Here is a 27,431-nt window from a genome sequence, read left to right as displayed (position 1 = left end):
CTATGTAACAATAACTATACTAGAAGTAAGGAAAAACGAAAAAATATCAAAAATGGAAGATCTAAATAATAAGGAATATAGAAACTTTTAACCATTCTAATCAGAAAAATAAATTTTAAAAGGTATAAAGCACGCACATAGTACATTTCATTCAACAAAATCACTATGATAACTTTATTTTTTTAACTAAAATATTCCTCATCATATCCAATTAGAATTCCTTTTGCCTAAGACCCCTCAAGGTGTATATAGGATTTTCACACAAAATGTGCAACATAATTATGTAGTTTAAACAGAGACCATATTGATTATTAATTTATTTTTGGTTATAAGAATTTATTATGGTATTGCATATCTTCACAAGAGTTATGAACAAGATAAAGTAATTATAGTTCTCTCCATGTTATTTTAAAACTATACATATGAACTATACATAATACATTTCTATATGATACATAGTATTCAAATTGTTAAGTTATTTATTGTAGAATACTCAATCAATTTATTATTTTTAGCATTATATTATTACTTATTCGTTTTTTCTCTAGGAGCTATCGAACCAAACCCTTTTATTCCCAAAATTTTAGATTACCAAAAAATTCAATCTTTAAATTTGTGTTATTTGACAATATTTAATGAATCATGATAAAGTTTGTGTGTGTGTGTGTGTGTGTGTGTGTGTGTATATATATATATATATATATATATATATATATATATATATATATATATATATATATATATATATATATATATATATATATATATATATATATTTTAGTATTAAGTCATATAAATTAAATAATAGCAGTTTTATAAAATATTTACGAGAAATCAATGTTACTTCATCCTGATCATATCTTCTGCATGTTTATTGTATGAATGTTTATATAGAGAGTTAAAAATTATCCTTACTGATATGAGGTGCACGCCTAACATGCGTCTTAAATTTCTCTATATATGAACTATGCATAAATTCTTAATATTTAAAATTTTAATTTTGAGTAAAATTTTACGTTTATAAATATTTTTCTTATTCGTCATAATTTAAGAATGACTTATATAGGATCAGTAATCATCATCTTCATGAATTTATATTTTTATTTTGCAACTTAAACATAATTTTTAATATAATATTTATTTAATTTTTAAAAAAGTTTAAACTCATTGAGAAAAGCGTATACTGAGACTAGTAATACAAATTCCTTTTATCCTTTCTTTTAATTTGGAAGCAGAATCATCCAAAGTCCAAACAGAGCACAAAATGAAATCTCCACCCCCCACTCCCGTTAATGTCACAGAGCAAAAAGAGAGAAGCTATGGATAGGAGTTGAGCATAAAAAGTAGTACTTATTTCACAAGAAAAGATCCACGCACTTCTTTTGTACTTCTAATCAGCTGAACCAAAAACTATATTACTGCACAATCGAAAATTCTGTTATAAAAATTCAATGGCTTTGAAGTTGTTCTGCATCTATTCGATAAATACAACATTGTGGATCGTATTCACCTGCAACGAAGAAGTATCTTCATCCGGCGGAATATATACTTTCCTCATCCTCTATATCTGATGTCAATGTCCTGAATAGTTTGCTCCATTATTTCTTTTGGGGAACCTACAACTAAAAGCAAATGCTGACAACTATTGGACATCTATTATGACAGTTAGGACAACACTATCAAATTGGAATCTCTTCAGGTGAAAAAATGCTTCAGTAACCAAACTTCCCGAGCCATGGCCTCTCTGCCATGTCGTGAATTACTATTTACGACATTTGGATTTGATGGAATATATTATCTTACATGTCTCATTGACCAGCATAGCTATATCCTTTTGTGCGGAGTAGGTTGAACCAATTGGCAACATTGCCACCACCATGTGAAATAAGGTACAAAATGAAGGCAATATAACCTGCAGTCCCAGCACAGACCAGAAAAGCAAATAGCAGCCCGTTCACCTCAGAGATAACGAAGTCCAGCAAAAGATAGCCGTTTATCACCATCACTAGTGCAGCAACAGTCCATGCAACTCTCTACAGTAATATTAAAAGGGCAATTCAAAAATAGGATTCACATAAAAAATGCACCCGACACAAGACAGTCCAAAATTTAGGATACAAAACTTAAAATGCTAATGTTTACGAGGCTTCATACATGCAATAGGGTAACTTAGTCTGCAATATAACAAATAAGCCAGAGAACTCTGAAAGGACTGTACATTTGATGTAGTATTAGTTTGTCTTAGTCATAAATGTATCAGCTGGGTACAATCACAAAACAAACAAAAAAAGGGTTCTTTATGGAATGGGGTGTTTTGTAATATTTTTATTAAGATTGTTCATTATCAATTGATTTAGATATATATCATTAAGCACCGAAAGATGTTACCTAGCGGTCAATAGACCGTGGAGACTAACGTTCAGATTCTACTAGAGATAAAAGAAGTTAGTTATTTACTCGCATCTGTCTAAGCTTTGGTTGACAAAGTTTAGACAAAGTAAACTGGTATTGTGCTAGTGGGAAGCAGCAGGTGCTCGCTAGATTAGTCGAGGTGATCTCTGATCCAGTCACCACCATTCTCAAAATAAATGAAACATAAAACAATATATGTGCTGTTTATATTCAAAGTATCGCATTAGAACATCAAACACGCATAACAGCTATGTTATTAGGACTAGCCACTATAACCAACTAGGATATGGATACATATCTGATATCTGGTAAGGGTACATGCAGGTATTGCTAACTTTATCATATTTTGAAAAATTTGCAACGAAATACTTATTCCATGTCACACCCATTAGATACAGGGTACACCCAAGGCAATTGAAGAATCTACGTATCAAAGCAAAAGACTAGTAGCTCAAAAGAAGTAAGATGATTCAAACTTCTAGAAGCGTACCTATACTGAAACACAAGAAAATGACTTGATCGTGTAACTATTTATGCTATTATGGACTAAACAAGCAGCTTACATATATTTAAATGACACACTCATGGTGTTAATCACAAGTGGATTGTTTTTGCTAGCTTATAGTTTTGATTTTTTTCATTCTCTGTCAACTTCTAAAAATTCTAGACTTTCTGACACCAAACTCACAGAAAACTGCTAGCCACTTAAATAACTAAGATGATTTGAATTATAAAAGCCAGTTGTTCAGGAAAATATATAAACACATAAAGGAATTGACCATACTTGAGACAGCTTCATATCGAATCTTCAGAAAGTAATAGACATGAAACTGAAAAACACAGATAATGGGGAAGGTCAACTTACCTCGAGAGTAGGCCCAATTTTGAAAACACCCATTAACTCCTCCTTGGACACCAATGTGAGAAGGGGGATAAGCGCAAAAGGGATCTGTATAGACTGAAGCACATTAAGCCACTCATTCAAAACGTCGAGTGATGATTCAGTTCTATTGAAAATCAGAGCAACAACTATTGTTGGCAAAATAGCACAACTTCGAGTAATCAGCGCCCTAAGCCATTTCTTCAAACGTAGATCTAGAAAACCTCCCATGATAAACTGTCCAGCATAGGTACCGGTTATCGTACTGCTCTGCCCAGCTGCCAATAATCCAATACCCCAGATATAGAGAATTGGAAACATTCCCCCACCATACTTATCTTGAAGATATTGCCCTGCATTTACAAGGCCTAAACTACTGGCTTGCTCACTTCCATAGAATCCCTTGGCGAAGACAGTTGTAACAAACAAATTGATCATAAAGGAGACAAGAAGGGCAAAGGAGCATTCTATTGAGTAGTAATTCAATGCCTCTTGAACCTGCCCTTTTTTCTTTGAATCAATCTCCCTGGATTGAACCAAAGCTGAATGCAAGAATACATTATGAGGCATTATTACACAACCAACTACTCCAACAGCCTGCCGAACTGTCCTTGAACTGAGTTTTGGAATCAAGAGTCCTATGAAGATGATAAAAAGCGTTTGATAAGAAACATATCAGCATCTAACCACAGTGGTTCCATGTAATTAATTTAAACAAATGCTAGAATAAGATATGCACCTGCTAGAAGCTCCTTTCCACTTGGTTTAGCATCTCCAAACATCCAAGCAAAGGACAGCGCCATAGTGGAAATAAGAACAGCAAAAACAGCTTCCAACTTCCTTATTCCATAGTTCTCAAGAACCAAAAGAAGAAAGCTGTTTCAAAAACAGAACAAAAGAAAAGTAGTTAACAGATCGATCAATTTACAAGAGTATGCAAACGTAAAATCAGGCTTATGATGGTAACTTATGCAAACAAAAGCAGATTAATTCTATTAGCAACATACTACATCAACCAATCAACTACACCTCAATCCTAAATAATTGGGGTTGGCTACATGAATCCTTTTTATCTATTCACTCTATTCAGGTCCATTATACTCCAATACTATTACGACAAAGTAAAGGTTCTTTACACCTCGCACTTATACTTACATAACATAAAACTCTATAAATCAGGGGGAGATGTAGAGTTGCCGGTAAGGATTCGGACCCAATAGCTTTGGCTCAAACTCAGTATTTGTTTTAAAAATTCATCTAATATAAACAATTATTAATTTAGAACCCAGTAACTCAAGGGTAGAATCCAAAACCCATAAATTTCTGCTCTAAATATATCAAAAAGGCTCTTAACAAACCCGGACATGAAGAAAAAACATACTATTATGGAAAATCAAGCTGTGATCCCAGTTGACGAACATTAAAAAGACTGCATTTTTGCATCCAATTGGAAAACAAAATAATACTAGCAGTACCCAATGAATGCTAATTTGAGCTAAAGTACTGATCTTTTTGAGCTAATCAAGTGAAAAGTAAACCAAATTTACCAATCAGAAGCAGTAATAAGAACACCAGCCCAAAGTGGTAAAACCCCACGACTGAGTATCTTAATTGCAATTGCACTCCCTATCACTTCTTGAATATCAGCTCCAATCAGAGCTACCTCAGCCATGAACCATAATAAAAGCCCAGCCCATTTAGGATACTCTTCCCGGCAAAGCTCCGCTAAGTGCCGGCCCGTTGCAACGCCTATTCTCGCCGACAGTAACTGGATCAACAGGCCCATAACAGTGGCCCATAACAACAGCCACAGAAGCGAGTAACCCGCGATTGCTCCAGCTTGTAGATCTCCTTCCAAATTCCCCGGATCCAAAAAAGCTATGCTCATTAAGAATCCAGGACCCATAAACTGCCACAGTTTCTTCCATGAAAATGGAGGTACCGTGCTGTAATCAACACCGTCGATCGGTTCTGAATCGAAATCAACGATGTGGATCTTCTCACCAGATCCGTACGCGAATTCTTCTTCGCCGTCATCATCAGCATCGCCGTTAATTAACGGCAACGTTGATTGCGGCAGAGAGGTACTAAGGAGGTGGCGGGATTCTTCGTCTTTGGAATCCGAGGGTGTAGTTTCTTGTTGTGGAGGTGAGCTCATTGTATCATTTTACCAGTCACCGGAATACCCTTAATTATCCTCTGTCGTTCAGAATTGTTAAGAAAAGAGGTGTATGTAAGCAAAAGGGTGGCGGTTGCGGTGGCGCAGGTGGTTGACGGCGGCGATGAATAGGAGGAAGCCCGATAGAGAAAGAATATGGGATTGTGTCGGGCTCGTGGCGCTAAGTGGCACAGGTCGTTATATATATATTTTGGTGAAAAAAATAGTAGAAGCTACTTTTAGTGTGTTTTGTGTGCTTACTGTATTATCCAATTAGATACTGGTGGAGTTTGATGTTTTCCTGTAAAGGTGATTTGATCGTTACGTTCTTCTTCAATTCCTCAGCCAAAAGGAAAACTTTCCAATTTATTCAATTTTTTATTTTTTGAGTTTATTTCAGATATTCAATTCTTTACAGAAAATATAAAGAACGTCATTAGAGAAGCTAATTATTAAATATTCAAATGAAAATGAGACGAGCTTAATGAATTAAATGAACAATAAATATCAGGTAGCTGAACTTAGCTAAACTCAATTAATTGATTAGTTCAGGTTGTGCGTAATTTTCTTAGACCTTACATGAATACGAAATATTTTATGCACTTGACTGTCCTTAGCTGAACTAATTTATTTGAGATTGGGATTTGATAATTGTTGTTCTAGTTTACTAACACTTTGTTGCTAAAGAAAATTTGTTGGTGCTTTTTATAATTTTCTTACATTGCGTTACTCTTATTTGATAGGTACTTGATAATCAATTCGTGAATAATTAGGTTAAAAAGGAAAAAAGCAAAAGTTAAAAAGATAAAGAAATTTGTCGCTTTTATTTATCTTTACAAAAGTATCTTTTTGAAAAAATAATTCAATAAATTGTGTCATACTATCAATATTTAAAGCTTTTTATGGTTCCAATAAAAGTTGCGGTGTAGTGATAAATATTCATTCATCCTTAATCAAATGTTTCAGTTTCGAGCCCTAAGTATGAGTTGCTTTTGTTAGGGAACGAGCGCTTTTTACCCCTTAATATAGGATTTTTTGTTGCGAATTCGGATTTAGTCAGACCCCGGGTAATGTAAACCAGGTGGAAAACAAAAAAAAGGAGTTTTTTTTTATGCCTGAACCTGCGAATTGGACGAGGTTAGTTAGATACGTGGAGCAAAGGGATTTGTTGTTGCAAATTTCTCCTAGTAAAGTAGTAGGAGTATCCCGAAAGTAACCAACATTATAGTCTAATTAGTTTGGAAGTCTTTTTCTCAAAGTGGGTTTTGCTATACAAAAACATCACTTTAATACCCACTCATGAAATACTTTACAACTTTTCTCTTCATTACAACGAAATATAACGTTTTTTTAATTTATCAATCAACTTTATAGAAAAAAATAATTACTAGAACAAATTAAATACAAGCACTTGTGCTATAAGTTCGGTCGTTTCAGGATTATTAGAGAAGAAAATTCGCATGATTTATTTGTGAACTAATTTTAAGGGGAAAAATATAGGTGACTGGTTCTATGTGAACTTTTATTAGTAGTACTTATCTATAGTGGAAGTACTTTTCTATCGTACCATTAATAACCTTATATAGGTGAAAGTTTTTCTATTTCTTGTTGATTTACACTTCCTAAAATTCAAATAAAAGACAACTCAATTTTCAGGGGGGATAAATATTGCTTTCTTCTAATGCTGTGGTCTTGATTTTACTTCAATTTGTACTTAGAAAATCAAATCATGAATGCAAAAAGTATATACATCTGGATTTATCTATTTTAAAATAATAACAAAATATCTTAAATCACAATTAAAAAAGAGAATATACATCCTTAATCATGATTAAGTGATCAAAGCAGGGATAAAAATTGCACAAAAATAGCAAAAACGAGTTCTTTTCTCATATATAAATTGTTAATAAATCTTGTTTACGAATCTTTGTAAATTTATGATGGACGCAATTGAGTTACGTATTTGCAGGCAATCAGTTGAGTAGTTGCAAAAAGAGAAAACGCATGAATGCACCAAAAGCAAGAGGGATATCAGAACGGAATTTCATATTTTATGGTCAATCTAATCAAAATATAGTTCGTCGGTTTTCTAAAATTAAAAAGGCACTATACTTATTCGGTTCAAATATTCCTGTTTTCATTCTCTAGAGCATAATATAGTAGAGACGTTATGCAATCTTCAAATGTTTGAGTGTTTGTTTGTGTTTTTCTCTAACAGAAAAAAAAAATCGAAAAATTTCTTTTCGAAAGAAAATTGTATTGAGGTACCTTTTTACAAAAATCCATTGAGAATATTCACAAAGCTTCAACAAAAAGGTGACCTATATTAGATATGAAGGAAAATTATGTCCTACATTATATATGTAAAAGAACTTTATCTCACATAATTTACAAATAAGAAATTTCTTAATCTATAATATATAATCAGACATTTTTAATGCACAAACTTTCTGAGACTCATCAAATTATAACAAACAATACCTCACTAGTAAAAGAACGTTATTGCAACTCATCAATGCCCGCTTATATAAAAAGTACAACATGAGCAAAGATGAAAAGAGACATATATTACATTTATCATTTATGACCCTTGACGGGAGGGTTTGAAGGTCGAGAATTAATGCAGAAAGTTAGTAGGTAGTTGAGCATAATTTCTTTTTTAATTAACCTTAGTACTAGTATTATTCTTGTATTTCTTTATTCTTAGATTTATATTATTACCTTATGGTTGTCCTGCTTCGGTTATTTTATAGTTGTTATGCTTCCTTTTTTATGGCTTCTTCTTTTATAAACTGTTGTGATCATGATTACCTTGAGTCGAGGATCTATCGGAAATAACCTCTTTATCTGCACAAGATAGCTAGGGATAAAATCATCATACACTCTATCCTCCCCAGACACCACTTATGGACTACACTGAGTATATTATTGTCATTTCGTGTAAAATTAAACTTTAAGATTCATTGTAATGGTTATTCAACAAAAAATAATACTCCATCCGTTTCAATTTATATGAACCTATTTTCTTTTTAGTCAGTGCCAAAAAGAATGACCTCTTTTCTTATTTGGAAATAATTTACCTTTATGCAATGATTTATAACCATACAAAATATATGAGCATCATTTTATACCACAAGTTCAAAAGTCTTCTCTCTTTTCTTAAACTCCGTACCCAGTCAAATGAGTTCACATAAATTGAAACGACGGGAGCACTAATGTAGTACTTTGATTGATCCTCTTTTACTTTAGTGCATGCCACGCAAAAAAGGCATTGGTTGGGTAGAGCTAATACTCTAACATACCATAAGCTCGCAACTTGGGAATAAGGACAAAAGAAATTGGTTTGCCTACATTAACAATTTATAGCCTCCAAATAGTAAAAAAATTGGGCCTTTGTCTAACATTGTCATTCCACTTTTAGCATGGGGAACATTCTTCTCAGCCCACACACCTATTGTTGTTCCAATAAATATTTGATGAGTAGATGAAATGGTGGTATCTTAAAGCAACACCATTAGATCAGTCAAAGTTTTGTACACCACTTGTCAGAGCACTATAATATGACCGGCTACCCTTTGTTATTCTCCTTAATTAATAGATATTAGATATTAGATCGGCAACTTTTTTTCCTTGTCCGTTATGAAAATTTGATCCTATCCATTATAATCTTGTAGTATGAGATCATTTTTTGGTTATTCTAATATGAGTACAGATCTAACTGAATAGCAAGTCTCGATTGTCGTAGAAATGACACAACATATTCCTTTTAAAAAAATTATTTAAAATATATTCATAATATTAAAGTATTCCTATTACTTTTTCTTCTTCTTCAAAGTTTCGTTTATGAAGTTGAACTATGTTAAAGTCTAACTTTGTACCTAAAAATTAAAATTTGAAAAATTAAAGATCGAATTCAGACTTATAGGAGAATTTCAAACATGAGATTTCAACTTCAAACCTGCATGTCTGAAGTTGATTCTAAAATAGCTAAATTTTAACAACTCTCTACATTTTAACTATTCTTTAAATAGAAGTCCTAAAAGCGGATATTTGTGCATTTCGACCATCAATGATGATCCATAACTATTTGATCCGTCCATCTTGTTCAAGTTTTCAAGGGTTGGAAATGTATAATTTGATCATTATGAATAAATTTAAATTCTTTATAGATAAAGCCAGTCATTGATTTCTAACCATGGGGTGAACGGATTCCAGAGAATTTTACATTGTGTCAATTTAGGTTGTAACCCAAAGTAAACCATCTAATAGATGGATTATTTGCATCATATGGTCTTTTTCAGGTTACTCTTTAAAAATTCTATTTTTTGTTAGCTAAATAAACTAAACTTCATATTTTTCTTATAAACAAAATTTAGGCTACTGAGCTAATAAGGAACATAATCTAAAGAATTGCCTCAAAAAGGGTCATTTGTGCAAATGTCTGGAGTTTAGATTACACGAGTCAATCATTCAACCCCTGAAAAATATCAAGATGTTACTATAACTTCATCTTAATCTCAGTTTGGAAACAACAGGAGGAAAACGGAAGCAGAATAAGGAAAATCGAATAGCTAGACAATGACTCAGAAGCACAAATAGAAGCCGGAGGCCTCATTGGCCAAACCGGCCGTCGGCGTCGAATATCTCTTCGTTTTGCTCAATCGCCAAATCCAACGATTAGAATATGAACAAGGTCCATCACTTTCTGATCATAGTCAGTTCAATTTCACTTACATCTATGTATGTTCATTTTCGGATTCTGTCCATACATGTGTGTTCAAATGTTTATACCTTTTTGAACAGTTAAATTCAATAAATTTGTGGCAGTCGTCGATAAATGTGTAGATGTGTTGTTCATATGTATGATTTATCAGACTTGTGAATTGTGATAGTGTAAAATAAGACCAATTTTGCTGAAATTAAGATAATTGATGAGTCAATGTTTCAATCACAGATTCTCTTCTGATAATAGGTCCTTGATATTAGAGACGCTTTGATATTCATAGTCCGATAATAGTAGTGAGTTCTGTGGATATATGCTTACTATCTGTTTGAGGAAAGCTTAGGGGTGATAATTCAAGGTCTAAGAATCAATGTACTCTGTTAACAACTGAACATTGTAGTTACCGTTATCCTCGTGGAGCTTATGCCATATGGCGTTCCTATGCTGAGATATATTCTTGCTTCAAGATATTGTTTGCTCTTCTTTCTATTTTGGTCAGGGGCAGGGTATTGGGGACGACTTTTCTCTTTAACTGTGCAGGAATATGGACAAAACACATGCATCTGAACACTCGCAAATGCCTTTTGTAGTTCTGTCCCAGTAAGAAGTGTGTAAGGTGTCAAGAAAGTATTTCTTGTGTATAACAATAGCAAAACTGTGAATTGAAGCTAGCAATTCCGATTGTATTAAAAAGTTCTCTGTGACACACTTGACAAAGTTAGCAACGTTAAGAAATGAGATCCAACAAGAAGACGGGATAGAAGTATTACTGAAATGAATATGATTGTGGCTAACACCTGAACCATAAAAGGAGCTTTTCTACAAGAGTGTGAAACCACCAGTAATTTGACCTAATTTATGATATGCTCATCATGAGAGGGTGGAACGCTGGGGAGTGAATTCAAATTCCTACAGGCCAAGGGATTTGTGGAATGCATAAATTATGCAGGTATGTTTCTTTGTTATATGCCATTGTTCCTCTCTGCTTTTCGCACTTGTCATTAGGTTTCCTCGCCAATTCAATGATAGAACAACAAAGTTGGATCTTAGAAATGCTTAGTTATTCATGCTGAAGTAATGGCGTACATTATTAGTATATCTTAGTTAGGATCAGATTTTAGAAAGAAGTTTGACCATGTTTGGTCGTGGAGAACATTTTGCCAGTAGAGGCTGAACCTTTGGTGAGAGTGTGAATCCAGTGCCTTCACTCATATCGATGATCCCCCTGTTGGGCTTTTCCCACTCAAAGCATTGAAGAAGTGAGCCCAGTGCCAATCCTATGACATGAAATGCTAGGTTCTCACCAGGGCAACCCCTCCTTCCTGATCCAAACGGAATAAACTTGCAGCCCTCTTTGACACCTTCAAAGCCTATAAATCTATCAGGATTGAACTTTTCTGGGTCCTCCCATACCTTAGGGTCATGATGTATGCCCCATGCATTCACTAATAGAACGGTTCCACGTGGAACTCGATAGCCTGCAACCTTGCACTCTTTTGATGAAAAGTGAGGCACAAGTAAAGGGGCTGCTGGATGCATCCGCAGTGTCTCATTGATGATGCATCGGATGTAAGGAAGTTGAGCCAAATCGGATTCATCAATTAGGCGGTCTTGTCCAACATGATTGTCAATTTCAGCCTGTGCCTTCTTTAAAATTTCTAGATTGTCAAGCAAGTGTGAAAAAGCCCATTCTAGTGTTACAGCTGAAGTGTCTGATCCAGCTTGGAGTAGGACCTGCATGCATAAGAAAACAAATTGTATAAATTAGTCACAACGTTTAAAGGAACAGTAGATATAGACAGAGCACAAACACTCTAAAGGGCCAACGACTTTGAGAGATCCAATATAGCTTTCATTTCAAGATCTACATCCAAGGTAAGGCATAAGTAGAACTAAGCTAGTCAATATCAATCTTACTATACTATGTATATATCAATCTTTGTACCCAAGCATTTATAGTTCATCTAAGCATGTCCTTCTATTAAGAAACTTATTAGCAGTATACCTATAGGCAGTTTCTACAAGATTCTCTCAAAAACTTTGGTGGACAGACTTAAAAAAGTGCTTCCTAGTCTAGTCAGCCCCTCTAAAATGGCTTTTCTTAGCGATAGAAACAGCACATATGCGGCTTTGATTGCTAATGAATGCTTGGATTCAAGAATGAAGTTAGGAAAGCCGGGAATCCTTTGTAAGTTAGACATCGAAAAAACTTTTGATCATGTCAATTGGGGTTTTCTACTGAGTTATTAAGGCAGATGGGCTTCAGCCGCAAATGGATTAATTGGATCAGATTTTGTATTTCCTCAGTAAAATCCTCTGTTCTCATTAATGGTAATTGTCAGGGTTTCTTTTCTTCGCAAAGAAGACTCAGACAAGGCAATCCTCTTTCTCCTTTTCTCTTTATTCTTGTCATGGAGGGCCTTAGTAAGATGTTATACAGTGCAGTACATGCAAATTGGATCTCGGGTTTTCATGCGGACTGTAGAGGAACTGGGAATCTCCAAATCACTCACATTTTATATGCAGACGACACTCTGATCATGTGTGATGCAACGGAACACCAAGTCTTGATTTTGAGGATGGTTCTAACTTTTTTTGAAGTAGTCTCGGGGTTACAAGAGTGAGTTGCTCTAGTGGTGAGCACCCTCCACTTCCAACCAAGAGGTTGTGAGTTCGAGTCACCCCAAGAGCAAGGTGGAGAGTTCTTGGAAGGAGGGAGCCGAGGGTCTATCGGAAACAGCCTCTCTACCCTAGGGTAGGGGTAAGGTCTGCGTACACACTACCCTCCCCAGACCCCACTAGTGGGATTATACTGGGTTGTTGTTGTTGTTGGTCTCGGGGTTACACATCAACTTCACGAAATGTTCTCTCTTCCCAGTAAATGATGTGCAAAATATCAATCAACTTGCCAACATTTTGCAGTGCTACATTGGAACTCTTCCTACAAAGTACTTCGGCTTACCTTTGGGAGACAAATATAAATCAGTGACAATATGAAATGAGGTGATTGAGAAGACGGAGATGAAGTTGGCTAATTGGAAGAGACAATATCTTTCTTTAGGGGGCAGAGTCACTTTAATCAACAGTTTGCTCAGCGCACTTCCTACTTACACCATGTCTCTCTTCCCGGCTCCTGCCTCGGTTTTGAAAAGATTGGACAGATTGAGACGAAACTTCCTTTGGCAAGGAAATAAACAATCCAATGCTTTCTGCCTTGTGAATTGGAAATCAGTCGCTAGAGATAGAAGGAAAGGCGGTCTTGGTATTAAGAACCTAAAATGTTACAATGAAAGCATGTTGATGAAATGGCATTGGAGATTCAACAAGGAGGTAGAGGCACTATGAAGGAGGGTGTTGGTGGAAAAATTCACACTTGAGAACCACTGGAGTACAAAAATATCTACAGCCTCTCATGGTACCGGAGTATGGAAAAATATCAGAGGTTATTGGAACTAATTCAAGTCAAATATAAGCTTTATTCTTGGTGATGGGAGGAAAATCAGATTTTGGGAAGATGCATGGTTGGATCACACCCCACTAAAAGACCAATTCACGGACATTTTTTGAGATGGTCTCAACAAAAGGGAGAAATTGCAGTATTCTTTTCAACACAAGGGTGGAATCTTTTTCCTTGAAGGGATTTTAATGATTGGGAAGTGGAAAGACTATGTATTTTGCTTCAGAGGTTAAACAACATAACCTTGGATCACAACAAAACAAACTCCATAGGTTGGAAAAGCGATCAACAGGGTCTCTTTTCAGTCAAAAGTTGTTACCACATGCTGGATTCTAGCAGCGACGGGGTATTATGTCCTTGGGAAAAGGTTTGGAGAAGCAAGGCTCCTTTGAAAGTTGCTTGTTTCTCTTGGATTGTTGCTCGGGAGGCTTGTCTTACACAATCGAACCTCCAAAAGAGGGGGTTTCAACTATGCAGTAGATGTCCATTGTGTGAAGAGCATCCGGAAGAAGTTGGCCATCTCTTCTTGCATTGTACGGCCACTAGGCAGCTGTGGAATATGTTTCTGGTAATTTTGGGCATGAGCTGGACCATGCCAAAATCAATTGTTGAGCTCTTGCAAGGTTGGAGCAGAGAGGGGATTAGTAAGAAATCTCTAAGAACTTGGAATATCATACCTCAAGCTATTTGGTGGACTGTCTGGCTTGAAAGAAACAATAGAATTTTTGAAGGCACATCGAGCAATATTCACAACCTTAAACAGAGATGTATTTTTTTGTTAGCTTTTTGGTGCAATCTGGTAACTGAACATGATGTAGATGGAATGCTAGATACAATAGAGGGTTTGCACAACCTGTAATTATGCCTGATGCACTGGCTTAGTGCATAAATTTATAATATCTTTAATTACTTATCAAAAAAAAAGAAAAGAAGTATACCTATTTGTGTCAAGTGCCATCCGAAGCTTAATCATAGTATTAACTCAAGATAACACCAGCAAAGAAAATAATGAATGGCTATTAAGAATAAAGATTCTAGTGATAAGATAACTTTTTCACATGCAAACAAAAGCATGTGAAGCAGGCTGAAAATAATCATCTGAGTGGATCTTCATATACAAAAAAGAAACTATTTAGATGTCTGATAGTCTTACCAACAATAGGTTTCTAATTGTTTCATCTGTGTAGTATTCGGGGTCTGTTTTCTGTAAATCTAACAAGACTTCCATGATAGTTTTCTTCTTCCCTGCCACAACCTCTGCTGAAGGAAAAGAACCACTAGTCTTTAACTGACGATGCTCTTGTATTTCTTTTTGCATAAAGTTATCCCTCTTCTCCTGTACTTTCATCATCTTTTCCTCAACATTATGCAACCCAAACCACCTCATGAATGGCAAGAAATCCAATATATTAGCCTTTGGAATAGTGGTTAATGTATCCTTTGATATCTCCTGGAATAGCTTAGCTTCTTTCGAGTTCTCTACTTTCTCTCCGTAGAATCTTTTTCCTGCAATCATTCTTGATATCACATTGAACGTGAAGTTAAAAAGAGATGATTTCATCTCCACAATTTTTTCCGAACTCTCCATGGAGACTCGATAGAGTCTACGAATCAGATAGTTTATTTCATCAGAACGGATGCTTGATAGTGTCTGAATTCTATAGGAAGATAGAACTTCAAGAGAGGAAATTCTTCGGAGATTTCTCCAGTGCTCTCCATAGGAGGACCAGGCGAGGCTGGTAAAATTATACCCGAAATACTTGCCACTGAGAAAATCAGGGCGATTAGCAAAGATGATATCATTTTTGGTAAAACATTCCTCTGCTGCTGAAGGTGATGAAACAAGGAGGACAGGCCGAGAGCCAAACTGAAGAAAGACTACTGGACCATAACGATTTGAGACTTTAAATAAGGCTCTGTGGAAAGGTTTACCCAATAAGTAGAGGTGGCCAATGAAAGGCAGTGCTGGAAATGGGCAGGGGGGAAGGTTTTGTAGCTTGTGAAGAAAATGATGGGTGATGATATAGAGAACAAAGAACAGAACTGGGAAATACAGATAAAGACTGTCCATGGATCATTAAAAAGAAATGATGAAGATGATGAGTATTGTAGTATTAAGCCTGATAATTGTCTAGTTTTATTAGGTTGAATTAAGATCTGTGCAGCTTAGACAAGAATAGTATTATTAAAATCCTTGTTTTGTTTTCTAAATTAAACAAGAAGTGTCTGCAGGCTAGTTATTTGTTTAATCCCTAATAATGTAGGTTAGTTGTAGAAATTGATTTTTTTTAAGAAAAAGTTATCATAGCGAACGAACAAGAAGGAATTAAATACTACAAACAAAGTAAACATCCCATAAAGAGGGCCTTTGTATTCATTTAGGCAATGGATGATTGATGATGAATGGCAAGACGCAATTTCTGTCTGTACTCTAATTTTGGTTCATTTGTCCAGGCTAGACAACATCGGATATTTTGGAGCAATGGCCTCTACTTGCTTCTAATCTTTTCTTTTATTAGATTAGTGTCTAGCGACAACTTGTGCGCACCTTTATTACTTTACTAGGTACTTGCTATATTTTATTTTTGCAGATATCAAGAAGGAATTAACTTCTTCTTTACAAAGTTGTCCTTGGAGTAAAGAGCCTAGGAGTAGTTTGTTATATTTCCAATGAGCAAATTAAGGTTAATATGGTCAATTTTATTATTAATTAATGCTAAAAGGTGAATTTCTTAATATGTGAAAAAAATCAAAAAATACTTAAAGTGGACCGGAGGGAGTATCATCCATCAACACAGGTAGTGAAAAGAAATCACCTAGCATATTTTTGTCTAATTCAGAATTTGAACCTTTAATTTCCTATAGTTTTTATCCATTTCATTGACCAGTATGCCATGCTACTCGACACGGTTCTGCATCTTGATTTCAACGCTGTAATGGCATGTGATACAGCTTACGTTTTGCCTCTTTAAACGTTTATTGTTTGTTTGTGTATTGTTACTGGTTGATAGGAACGTAATCCATTTAATATGAGACTGCAGAAATCTAAATCTAGTCTATCTGTCTTTATGATAAACAAAAGGCACTTGACTTTTTCCTGTATTATTTATTTCATTTCTGTTTTGTTCCTTTTTTTCTACTTTCTTTACCTAATTCTTTTCACTGAAAGCATCATACGTGATTGAACAACTCCTAAATAGATTTAGCTTGAGATAACATGGTAGGGACCATCACAGTATTAAATGTAAATTTGACATATGCATGCATAAAAGTAGAGTAAAAAAGAAAGTCAACTTGCTGCTTCTTTTTTTATTTCTTTCTCCCCCACCCGCCCTTTTTAAATTAAGGTTATAATCCCCAAATTATAACTCATCAAAGTCGAACAAAGGGAAAGGCAAAGTGGTCTACGAAATTAATAGGAGAATTACAAGGAGCTAATAAGTGATGCAAAAACGATCTCTTACTTCATTGTGTTACTCTTTTAAGTTTATATCTCTTCCTTCATATGATATTTGATATTTTAAAAGTAGAATTATACGCAAACTTCAATGTGCAACAGCTGTCCGTTTGAAGTTAAAAATCAATTAATTTACTAACAATCTTTCCAACTATACAAAATAATCGTCACTCCTTGTGGAAATGAGTTCTCTTCTCCGTATTTTTAGCCATTCCTCCATAAAGATCCGAAACCAATCCCTTTTTCCTTTTGTTTTTTTATATCCTTATTCCTTTCCAGAAGTGGCCATTGTTTACCGGACTCCTTTTGTATCCTGTTCTATGACATATCAACCCACGTCTTTCTGCCAATTTTGCTTTCAAAGAATTTAACAAGAGAGAGGTATGGCCAAGCAGGTTGGAGCTAGAAGTCCGGCTGTGGTTTTGGTCAAACCTATTAGTTTTTGCTTAAACAATATTTTTGTATTAAAAAATTCATTAAATATGTACAAATATTAAATTTAAAACACAGTTATTAACACTCCACTTCTTATTAGCATTTGAAGTTATTGTTTTAAAACCTAGAACCTATAAAATTGAAATCCTAACCCGCCTATGTGGCGAAGGATACTAACGGCATGCCATATATGAAGCAAAGGGCAAAGAACCATTGTATTAATAGTTGGTTAGGAAGACTAGCTGTGATTACAACAAGTGATTATCAGTAAATGTAATATTAACGCTATCACCCTCTATTAATCTGAAGGAAAGTAATGGAAACTAAGATTAGGAAGAAAATCTTAAAACTTTGCAGCACAAAGCTTTAGTGAAGACATTGCAACAGGTTGTACCACAAGAGACACGAAAATCACTTCGACCAATCTTCTTGAACTCATTTTTGGTTTTATTTCTTATGACCAGTCTGAGAATTAGGCAGTAGAGTGCAAATCAAATTTGAGAAAGAAGAGGAACAATAGTTGGTCGAGGACAAAATTAAGCTACCAAAGGTAGAGCTTTAGGTGCCTTTTCCTTATCAATCATTTCCCATTCAAAGCACTGAACTAGTGATCCCAGTGCCAAGGCAATCATACGCATGGCTAAGTTTTCCCCAGGACATCCCCTTCTCCTACCCCAAAAGGCAACCATTTGAACTGATTGCCATTGTCTTTTCCCATTTCTATATCTTCAAATCTTTCTGGCCTAAATACTTTTGGATCACCCCAAATCTTTTCGTCATTTTGTATCGCCCACACGTTCACTAGTAACATTTTACCTCGCGGGACACGAAAACCTCCGAGGGTGCAATCTTTGGATGATTCGAGTGGCAGGAGCAATTGGACAACTGGATGCATCCTTAGAGTCTCCATGATGATTAATCTGCGGAAATGTTGCTGAGATACATCTGATTCATCGATCAAACGTTGTTGTCCAACAACGTTTTCAATTTTAACCCTTGCCTTCTTTAGGATTTCTGGATTGTTTAGCAAATGAGCCATTGTCCACTCCATTGTATCCACTGAAGTGTTACTTGCAGCAGTTAAGAGTGTCTGCCAAATAGCATATTCATGTTGGTCAAGTGGTTTCTTCATTAATGAAAATTAGAGTTAGTTTGAGGTATAGTCACTATAACATTAAAGTCATACAATTAGTTTTTGCAATGTGAAGTGAACTTTATCCACTATATAACAAGTGAGGTCACCTAAACTTTGCCCACTATAATGGTAAAGTTACAAAAACTATTTTGTCGCATTAAAATAATTGCATCTTAAGTGACCTATAGATCACGGGTTCGAGCCGTGGAATCAGTCATTGATACTTGCATTAGGATATGTTGCCTATATCACACCCTCTTGGGGTACGACTCTTTCCCGGATTTTGCATGAACATGGGATGCTTCGTGCACCGGACTGTCCTTTTTTTATTAAAATAATTGCACCTTACAGTAAAATTACTAAACTTTACCTACTATAATGACTAAACTTACTAATCACGTGACTTTACCACATGTGAAAAGTTCAGTTACCACACGTGAAACTAATCTAGAGTCCATTACTCAAATGGTCACTCAACTATCTCAAATTATCGGCTAAAGTCACTTTTCTTTCGTTTGTAACAACAAAGTCATTTAACTATGCCTATAGCACTCAGAAGGTCACTCAACTAGATTTTCCAAATTTTTGATTGTCAAATACCTATTTTACCCTCTAAATTATCTTCTTCTTTTTTTAACTTTTTAAATATTATATTTTTTTCCTCTTTTTAATCTACATTGTGGACTTACCTATAGAATAAATATATTTTATTTATAAAATAAAAAATAAAAAATTAGTTTTCAACTCATATAATGACGGAATAATAATACAATTGAGCATAATTTTCAAGAATATATAATGTATATTATAAAAATACCTTTATTTAAATAATTATTTTTATATTACGTGCATGAAATATATATTTTACAACCTTTATTTTCTTTCATTCTGAATTGTGTAAATAAATTTTTGATTTTTTGTTGTTAATACTAAAATTATTACGAAAAATTTATTCTAATTAATTTTTTTACTATGCTCATTATTTTGTTATTCCAGCATTATATATGCTTAAATACTTTTTATTTTTTTAATTTATAAATAAAATTTATTTATTATATAGGTAAGTCCATAATATAAATTTAAAAAATAATAATAATATTAAAAAGTTAAAAAAAATAAAAAAGAAGATAAATGTTTATAATTTAGAGGGTAAAGTAGGTATTTGGCAATCCAAAATTTTTAAAATCTAGTTGAGTGACCTTTTGAGTGTTATAAGCATAGTTAAATGACTTTGTTGGTACAAAAGAAAGAAAAATGACTTTAGCAGATAATTTGTGATAGTTGAGTGAACATCTGAGTAATTAACTCGACTAATCTAGGATAGTTACACTATTAATTATTTAATTCTTACCATCACTAGGCTCCTGATCATTTCATCTGTATAGTACTAGTAAAGTTCAGTTTCACGCGTGGCAACTTCAAACAACATGGTCCTCACGTCCACCTTCTGATATAAATTGTCATTCTTGCTTTTCTGATAGAGATGTTGGATCATCAAACGAACTTCATCAATCCGAAAATTGGATAAAGCTTGCACGCGAATTGATGATAAGAGTTAAGATTTGACGAATGGTCACTGTAGGATGACCAGGCCAGGCTAGTATAGTTGTTGCCAAAGTGTTTTTCAGCAATAAGGTGAGGGCAATTAGCAAAAATAATGTCGTTTTTGGATAGACATTCTTCGGCATCTTATGGAGATGCAACGATAAGGACACTGCGGGAACCAATCAACCAAATTGGAGAAAGAATACTGGACCATGTTTTTTAGAGAGTTTTGAGAGATTCTTGTGCAGAGGATTTTTCAGTAGGTAAAGATGACCGATTTTTGGAAGGTTTGGAAATGGGGATGGTGGAAGATTTTGGAGCTTGTGAAAGGATATACAGTGCTAGAAACAGGGGAATAGCCAAACACATGGAGGAGAAATCCATTAATTTCTTTGGAATGAGGTTTCTTTACTTGGTAGCTTTAACTCTCTTATGCTTGTCAACATGAAAAATTGAAATTACAAACTTCTAAAATTTTCTTAGTAAGCTACGCCAATGAGATAACTAACAGGTCAGGGGAAAATGTCGAAAATTAGTCCGTCTCTATCAATAAGGTTGTTTTCCTTTTGATAAAGGTTGTTGAAGCGTTAGTCTAATTTGTTTGGTACTGAAGCATAGTTATTATTGTTGTATTATGCAAATCATAACATTTGTCATTTTATTACAAAAATGGAAAGAGTCAAAGAGGCCTTCCTTTTTTTATTTTCCTTTCTTTTTTAGTACCAGTTTCAGTTTACCAAGCGAGGTCTCGAGATGAATACATTACGACCAATGAATATGATGAGATGAATGAGATTCTCCATCCTTAAACACTTGACCAGAGGTCTCGAGTTCGAACGGAATGAAAAAATTCTTTGTAGGAAGTGTTTTCCCCTTAAATGAGCCCTAACATGGTGCGAATATGGATTAGTCACCAATGTGTTTTGAATACCTAATGGTTAAATAAATAAAAAAGGAATACATTGAGATATAATATGGTTCAAAATTGATTACATTGTATATGTAACCAATAATAATATTCTAGTTTGGGGATGTTTGGTAGAAACCAATTATGTTCAAATCTGAGAAAGAAGATTAGCCATTATAGGTCGTGGGCTACACTTGGCCACTAAAGGTTGAGCTTTAGGCAAAGTAAGTCCAGTTCCTTCAGTCATATCAACCAATCCTTCCCCAAGTCGTTGCCAATCAAAGCATTGAATAATACATCCCAATGACAATGCAACCATTCGAATAGCCAATCCTTCTCCAGGACAACTCCTTCGTCCAGAACCAAAAGGCATCATTTTGTAACCATCTCTAACACCTTCTAGTCCTTCAAATCTTTCTGGCTTAAACTTTCTTGGTTCATCCCATAGCTTTGGATCATTGTGAATAGCCCACAAATTCACAAGTAACATGGTTCCTCCGGGTACACGGTAGCCTCCTACGGTGGTTTCCTCTGACGACTCGTGTGGGACTAGTAGTGGTCCTGCAGGGTACATTCGGAATGTCTCGTTGATTATACAACGTAGGTAAGGTAGGTTGTTGATGTCCGACTCGTCCACTAAACGTTCATGTCCTATATGTTCATCAATTTCAGCTTGTGCTTTCTTCAGAGTTTCAGGGTGGTTTAACATTAATGATAAAGCCCATTCCATTGTCCCAACTGAAGTATCTGTACCAGCTGATAATAGAACCTACATATATCAAAAAAGTAAACAACATGAATAGGTAAATATTTGGGTAAACGTAACCCTGAAAATATTGAACTGAAGTGACACCTTTGTCTATATGCAAGTTATGCTATTTCAAGAGGCAACGTAAAGAGGAGAGAAAAGGGCTAGTTTCAATGGAACTTCAATATTTGTGCTATACTGCTATTCACTAACCAATTTCAGTAAAAAAAATTAGAGGAAACATGGAGTATCTCAATTCTCTTTATTTTAATTATTGATCATTTCGTCTGCTCCCACTTTCAAGGAAGACGTTTCCTAGCTAGCGTTTAGAAACTTGAAAAAAGTGTTTTAGAACTTGTATTGAAAATCTTTTTTGGAAGTTAAAGTTGTCTTTTGACATACATTTTATTTGAAAAAAAATATCACCCAAAAATGGCATATTTTGGGAAGTTGAATTTGTTTTTTTCAAAAACTGATTATATTCTATGAATAAACAATGTTTTTAAAAAAGAATTGTCAAAATTTATGACTAAACGGGAGCTTAATCCTCCGTGACACTGTCGCTATGATATATACGTTTGAAAGGTGAAAGCCAAAGTATCATACTTCTTAGTCCCAAGGTTTTTACCTATTTTAACTAAGATGAAATAGAGTTTCGTGTTTTTGATAAATTCGGTATAATTTATATAATCTTACTCGCCATTTCGTGATTTTTTTTTTTTACGATTTGATTGTTTTTAACTTTTAAGTAATTACTACATTTTATTTTAGTTCTAAAAGGTACTTACTCCAACTTTTGATGTCAAATCCAAACCAGATTTTGATAAGATTTTCATTGAATAACTTGGTCACAATTGTTTTGGACCCTACAGGCATTTAATTCAAACATGATACAATTAAATACGCTTTGTCGTTTCAAAGATATTTCCTACTAAAAATATCCCAACAACAAGTCAATAAAGGAGGGAGTACTATATACTATATTTTGAGTGATGGACAGTAGTACTCTACCTCACCGAAACTAAACGTTTAAGGAAAGTCATTGACATTTTAAAGAGGAAAAAAATGACTGGATAACAGTATACCTAACAGTAACCCTCCCTAAAAAGAAAATGAAAAACAAAAAGGGATTTTCCAGTGGGAATATTTGACTAATGCTCATCCACTTTTAAAAAATTTGAAAATATAGTAGAAGTGCTACGCCAACTCCTTTCCTTTCCAAATTGGGATTACAGTATTTTCGTCACAGTATTTGTAAAGTAACGATTCCTTTTTCCTTTTTTTTTTTTTTTCAACTTATAGATATCAGTATTATTGTAGGAGATTTTTTCATCTTGCCCTCGATAACTAAAGTCACTTAGTTTGAACAATTACTTAGTGTAGAAGTTAAATTCTTTCTTTATCTATCTCTTTTTTTTCTCCCTAAATCTCAAATATTACTCCGCTTTGATTTCATACTTATGCTTAAAAAGAAGGAAAGAAATTAATGCAAAATTGAAATATAAAAGGAAAGTCGAGAACTTACAAGCATAAGGCTTCTGATGATTTCATCTTTGTAGTATTCCGGTTCATTTTCTTGTAGTGTTAACAAAACTTCAATTAAACATTTCTTGTTCCCTTCAATTTCTGAATCAGTAACAGTACCTTCTTTCTCCATTCTTTTTCTGCAATCTTTAATTAATTCCTGCATAAACTCATCTCTGTTCTCTTGCAACACAATTAAACTTTTCTCCAATTTCCTCACCAATAACTTCAACGCCGGCAAAAAGTCGCCAATATTCGTCGCCCCGCCAATCCTGAAAGTCTCTTGCACCAAACCTTTGAATCTCGTAGCTTCCTCAATGTCCTCCACATTCTCACCGTAATATCTATAGAAGAAATAATTAAGTAAATAAAAGTTTAATCTTCTAACAACTTAAACCCGTTAATGGAGTGATCACATATTTTTTTCACATGATACCAGAACAGACAGTCATAGGTCTTGGATTAAAGTCTCATCATCAGCCATTATTAATTTGTGACAAATGTAACATATTGTAATTAGTGACGAATGTGTAACATATGGTGTAAACAGATACAACTAAGGGCAGCTTCCTGGAAAAGGCCGGACCACAAGGGTCTATTGTACGCGACCTTGCCATGCATTTCTGCAAGAGACTGTTTTCACGGCTCGAATCCGTGACGTAATCACATGACAGTAACCCCTTCTGTAAATAGCTACAACTGAAAGATATTATTCAAAAAATATTATATATATTTTTGTAGATATAATGAAAAATTCACACAAATATTTGTCGGTGAGATATCACTAAAATTTTAAAAAATATTAAATTTTGAAGCGAGAATTTCAGATGCGTAATAAATTTATTAAAAAGAATTTAGAGGTTGATCCCATCAAATTTAAATTAAAAATCCGCAACTAATAAGAGTGTTGAAAATATAAACAAAAGTGTACTATGTTTGGTAATTGAACAGTTCAAGAATACCTTTTTCCAGCAATTGTCCTCATCATAACATTGAGCATCAGCTCAAAAAACATAGACTTCATATCCACAGATTTTTCAGCTATGGCAGAGGAATTGAGCCTCTTAACCATAGATTTCACTTCATCAATACGAATTCCATGTAGCATTTGAAGACGATGAGTCGAAAACATCTCAACTGAAGTAATCCTACGAAGATTTCTCCAGTGATCTCCGTACGAACTCCAAGCCAAAGAAGTAAAATTATATCCAAGATGTTTTCCAGCCATCAAAAGAGGACGATTCGCGAAAATAATATCGTTTTTTGTTAAGCATTCTTCAGCTGCAGATGGTGAAGAAACCAAAAGTACTTTTCGTGAACCGAATTCGAGTAGAAGAACAGAGCCATAACGTTCGGAGATTTTGGCTAAGGTACGTTGAAGTGGTTTTTTGAAGAGATAAAGATGGCCAATAAAGGGGAAAGTAAGAAATGGAGCTGGTGGATTATTTCTGAGTTTGCGTAAGAAATGTTTTGTGATAATGTAAAAAGCTAAAAGGAGAGGAGCGTATATAATTGGAGTGAACATGTTAACCATTGGAATTTTGTTTTTGGGATAAAGAGGGAAATGAATGTGTTTTTGTAATGGTTGGCATATTAGGTTATTGTTTGTATTTATATTGGGGTTTAATTTGAAGACTTGTGATGGGGGTCAATGTCGTGAATAATGGGGTCAGTTCTTTTTACCAATGTCTTAGATTTTTCTTTGGGTTCTAGAAATTTGAAGTGTAGTATATTGTTTAATAATACGCTGATTTTCCTTTTTTAAAGGAAAGCAACTTACTTGCTTTGTCTAAACTTGTTGATTTACTATATTTTAAAGCAAAGTGTGTTCAAGCCGTACGTCTAGATCACGTTTTTGGAATTAATAGACTAATGGAGTAATTTTATTTCTTTTTAAATTTTTATGATTGCTAGATAGTTAACACATTGATTACTCGCCGCCCTATTGTTTAGGGACTATAAACTGCAAAGCACGAGGTCTAAAACTTATAGGGGTCATTTGGCGAAAATAAGTTATTATATCATTTGGCGAAAATAAGTTATTTCAAAATTATAATGATAAAATTATAATAGAGGACTTAAATAATGATATGATTATTGGAAGATTTTTGTTAATTTATTCTAAAGAATGATCCCTTTCTAAATTTGAAAATAATATAAATTTAAACTTTTCATTTAACCTTTGATGAAATGATTTGTAGTTACACAAATATTTATGGATAATTTAGATCACAAATTTCATAAGATTTCCGTTTTTTTAAGCTTCGCACCCGTTCGAATAAGCTCACATAAATTGAAACGGAGGAGTATGAAATATTTGATAAAGATTTATTTGACTTACCAAATAACAGTAATAATGTGCCAAATAAGACATACTCAAATTTATTCTCTTGCTAGTCTATAATTGCCCTATACCTTGGGAGTAGGGTGTACATAGGTCGAGTTGGTTCGGATTTTTCAATTATCAAATAAAACTAATAGAGTCGGGTTTTTAAATTTATAAACCAAACCAAAACAACAAAGTTGGGTTTTTCAATCTCGGGTTTTTCGGATTTTCGGGTTTTTTTCGGTAAAGTCTTCATAGCATAAAATATATAACTTGTGCTCCAAATATTTCTTAAGTCATAGTAAAATATAAATATATAATGTGTTTTCCAAGAAACTAACATAATAATATGAGATAAGTCATAGCATTAATTATACTAAAATATTCAATAACAAAGATAAAATAATAAAATTACATAAAATAAATATTGCTAATTAATAAGCCATAATAAAAATTAACATAATCTAAAAATACTATATATGTTATGCTAAAATAAGTATAGCTAATAAGTACTAATATTAATTACATAATTAAGCACTAAAGAAAAAGATAAACTAAGTTATGCATTTTCATTATAAACCAATGTAAAACTAAAATAATTATCCAACACTTTCGTCATTCCTAGTATTGAATTGAATTTCTTTTATTAGCATTAGTATTGATTTGAACTTTGTTTGAGTTACTACATTTATGGACTATAAAATTTATTTGTCATTCAAGAATGTTAAGTCTAAACTTGAAATAATACGTTAAAAGATAAAAATATGAAAAAGTTTAAGAAATATTTATAAATTACATTACAATAAATATTTATATGTATAAAATATTTTTAAAAATTATATAAATGTACTATCGGGTTGATTTGGTTTCGGTTTGACTTTTTTTAGTTAAAACTAAACTAAACCAATTATGGTCGGGTTTTATTTTCCAATACCAAACCAAACCAAACCAATTATAGTTGTGTTTTATTTTTCAATACCAAACCATATTAGATTTTTTTTCCGGTTTGACTCGAATTATCGATTTGGTGCGATTTATTGGTTTTTTTTGTACACCCCTACTTAGGAGTACGAGAAGGTGTGTCCTATTTCAGAAAACAATTTTGGGGACCAAAATATTACTTAAAATTTTCTATAAGAGAAAGTTATGGGGCTCGATCTGATTAAGAGACAATATTATCTCAAAAAGTATTTTACAAATTCATTAGACACCATATACAAAAACTTTCTCCTTTTCACACTTATTGATGATTAGACTAAACAAAAGTTTTTAGGGTTACAAGATTGCATGTCTCGCTTGCCAACGAGCAAATGGTCATTGACTAATTGTTCCACCCTTGAATGAAATTATGGAAATTTCAATTTTTTTTCTTTATTTTTCCGGTGAATTGTATAACAACAAAGTCTTCTAAGATTTGACTGGATTTGACATATATGCCTTTTTATGTGGTATTCTTTGCTTGTTAGTTTGTGAAAATAATTTAACTTTATATTATTTTTTTTATAAATGATAATCTTTTATAGAGATACAAAATATTCTGATATGTTTAATATTATAAAATTCAGAAGTTTTTTTTTTTGCTAAATCCATTTTGAAGTCAAAAAATTGCCGCATAAAATTATAAAGAGAGAGCAATAATAAATAAATAAATAAATATTCTAGCATTGTCAGTTCATGGCATTAAAGTCAGAAAAGTAAGTAACAGTTGTTAAAGATGTGTGTAT

General features: G+C 33.8%; 3 protein-coding genes, 1 long non-coding RNA gene and 1 pseudogene across 4 annotated transcripts; 1 reads left to right on the top strand and 4 right to left on the bottom strand.

Annotated features, from left to right (window-relative positions):
- Positions 1-1,415: 1,415 nt before the first annotated feature.
- Positions 1,416-5,703, bottom strand: LOC107798562 (metal transporter Nramp3.2). The gene is made up of 4 exons (XM_016621575.2): positions 4,840-5,703; positions 4,032-4,168; positions 3,278-3,930; positions 1,416-2,033 (listed from the first exon to the last, which is right to left on the bottom strand). The coding sequence occupies exons 1-4, from the start codon at positions 5,448-5,450 to the stop codon at positions 1,809-1,811; spliced, it is 1,626 nt and encodes a 541-aa protein (XP_016477061.1). The 5' UTR covers positions 5,451-5,703; the 3' UTR covers positions 1,416-1,808.
- A 3,859-nt stretch (positions 5,704-9,562) lies between these two features.
- LOC142166809 (uncharacterized) lies at positions 9,563-14,559 on the top strand. The gene is made up of 2 exons (XR_012697219.1): positions 9,563-10,143; positions 10,714-14,559. It is a non-coding gene; the product is annotated as an uncharacterized LOC142166809 (long non-coding RNA).
- LOC107798563 (cytochrome P450 81Q32-like) lies at positions 11,210-16,643 on the bottom strand. The gene is made up of 2 exons (XM_016621576.2): positions 14,784-16,643; positions 11,210-11,907 (listed from the first exon to the last, which is right to left on the bottom strand). The coding sequence occupies exons 1-2, from the start codon at positions 15,699-15,701 to the stop codon at positions 11,284-11,286; spliced, it is 1,542 nt and encodes a 513-aa protein (XP_016477062.1). The 5' UTR covers positions 15,702-16,643; the 3' UTR covers positions 11,210-11,283.
- Positions 16,644-17,924: 1,281 nt separating this feature from the next.
- On the bottom strand, positions 17,925-18,745 carry LOC107798561 ((+)-piperitol/(+)-sesamin synthase CYP81Q2-like; annotated as a pseudogene).
- Positions 18,746-21,142: 2,397 nt separating this feature from the next.
- LOC107798560 (cytochrome P450 81F3-like) lies at positions 21,143-24,987 on the bottom strand. The gene is given in 3 exon segments (NM_001325647.1): positions 21,143-21,878; positions 23,383-23,725; positions 24,344-24,987. Coding segments are annotated over 3 exon segments (1,536 nt in total). The 5' UTR covers positions 24,916-24,987; the 3' UTR covers positions 21,143-21,257.
- Positions 24,988-27,431: the final 2,444 nt, after the last annotated feature.

This window comes from Nicotiana tabacum, chromosome 12 (genome assembly GCF_000715075.1).
Source record: "Nicotiana tabacum cultivar K326 chromosome 12, ASM71507v2, whole genome shotgun sequence".
Lineage (NCBI taxonomy): Eukaryota > Viridiplantae > Streptophyta > Magnoliopsida > Solanales > Solanaceae > Nicotiana > Nicotiana tabacum.
The sequence above is the reverse complement of the archived record's forward strand: the minus strand, read 5'-3'. Positions and strand labels throughout refer to the sequence as shown.

What these genes read in the sequence shown, in the direction of transcription:
- LOC107798562 (XM_016621575.2), bottom strand. Translation starts at nt 5,450, where the DNA reads ATGAGCTCACCTCCACAACAAGAAACTACACCCTCGGATTCCAAAGAC. An exon ending in TGGAAAGGAGCTTCTAGCAG is followed by an intron (nt 3,931 to 4,031) that starts GTGCATATCTTA and finishes TCATCTTCATAG; the next exon opens with GACTCTTGATTCCAAAACTC. An exon ending in AAATTGGGCCTACTCTCGAG is followed by an intron (nt 2,034 to 3,277) that starts GTAAGTTGACCT and finishes ATATTACTGTAG; the next exon opens with AGAGTTGCATGGACTGTTGC.
- LOC107798563 (XM_016621576.2), bottom strand. Translation starts at nt 15,701, where the DNA reads ATGGACAGTCTTTATCTGTATTTCCCAGTTCTGTTCTTTGTTCTCTAT. An exon ending in CAATTAGAAACCTATTGTTG is followed by an intron (nt 11,908 to 14,783) that starts GTAAGACTATCA and finishes TTATGCATGCAG; the next exon opens with GTCCTACTCCAAGCTGGATC.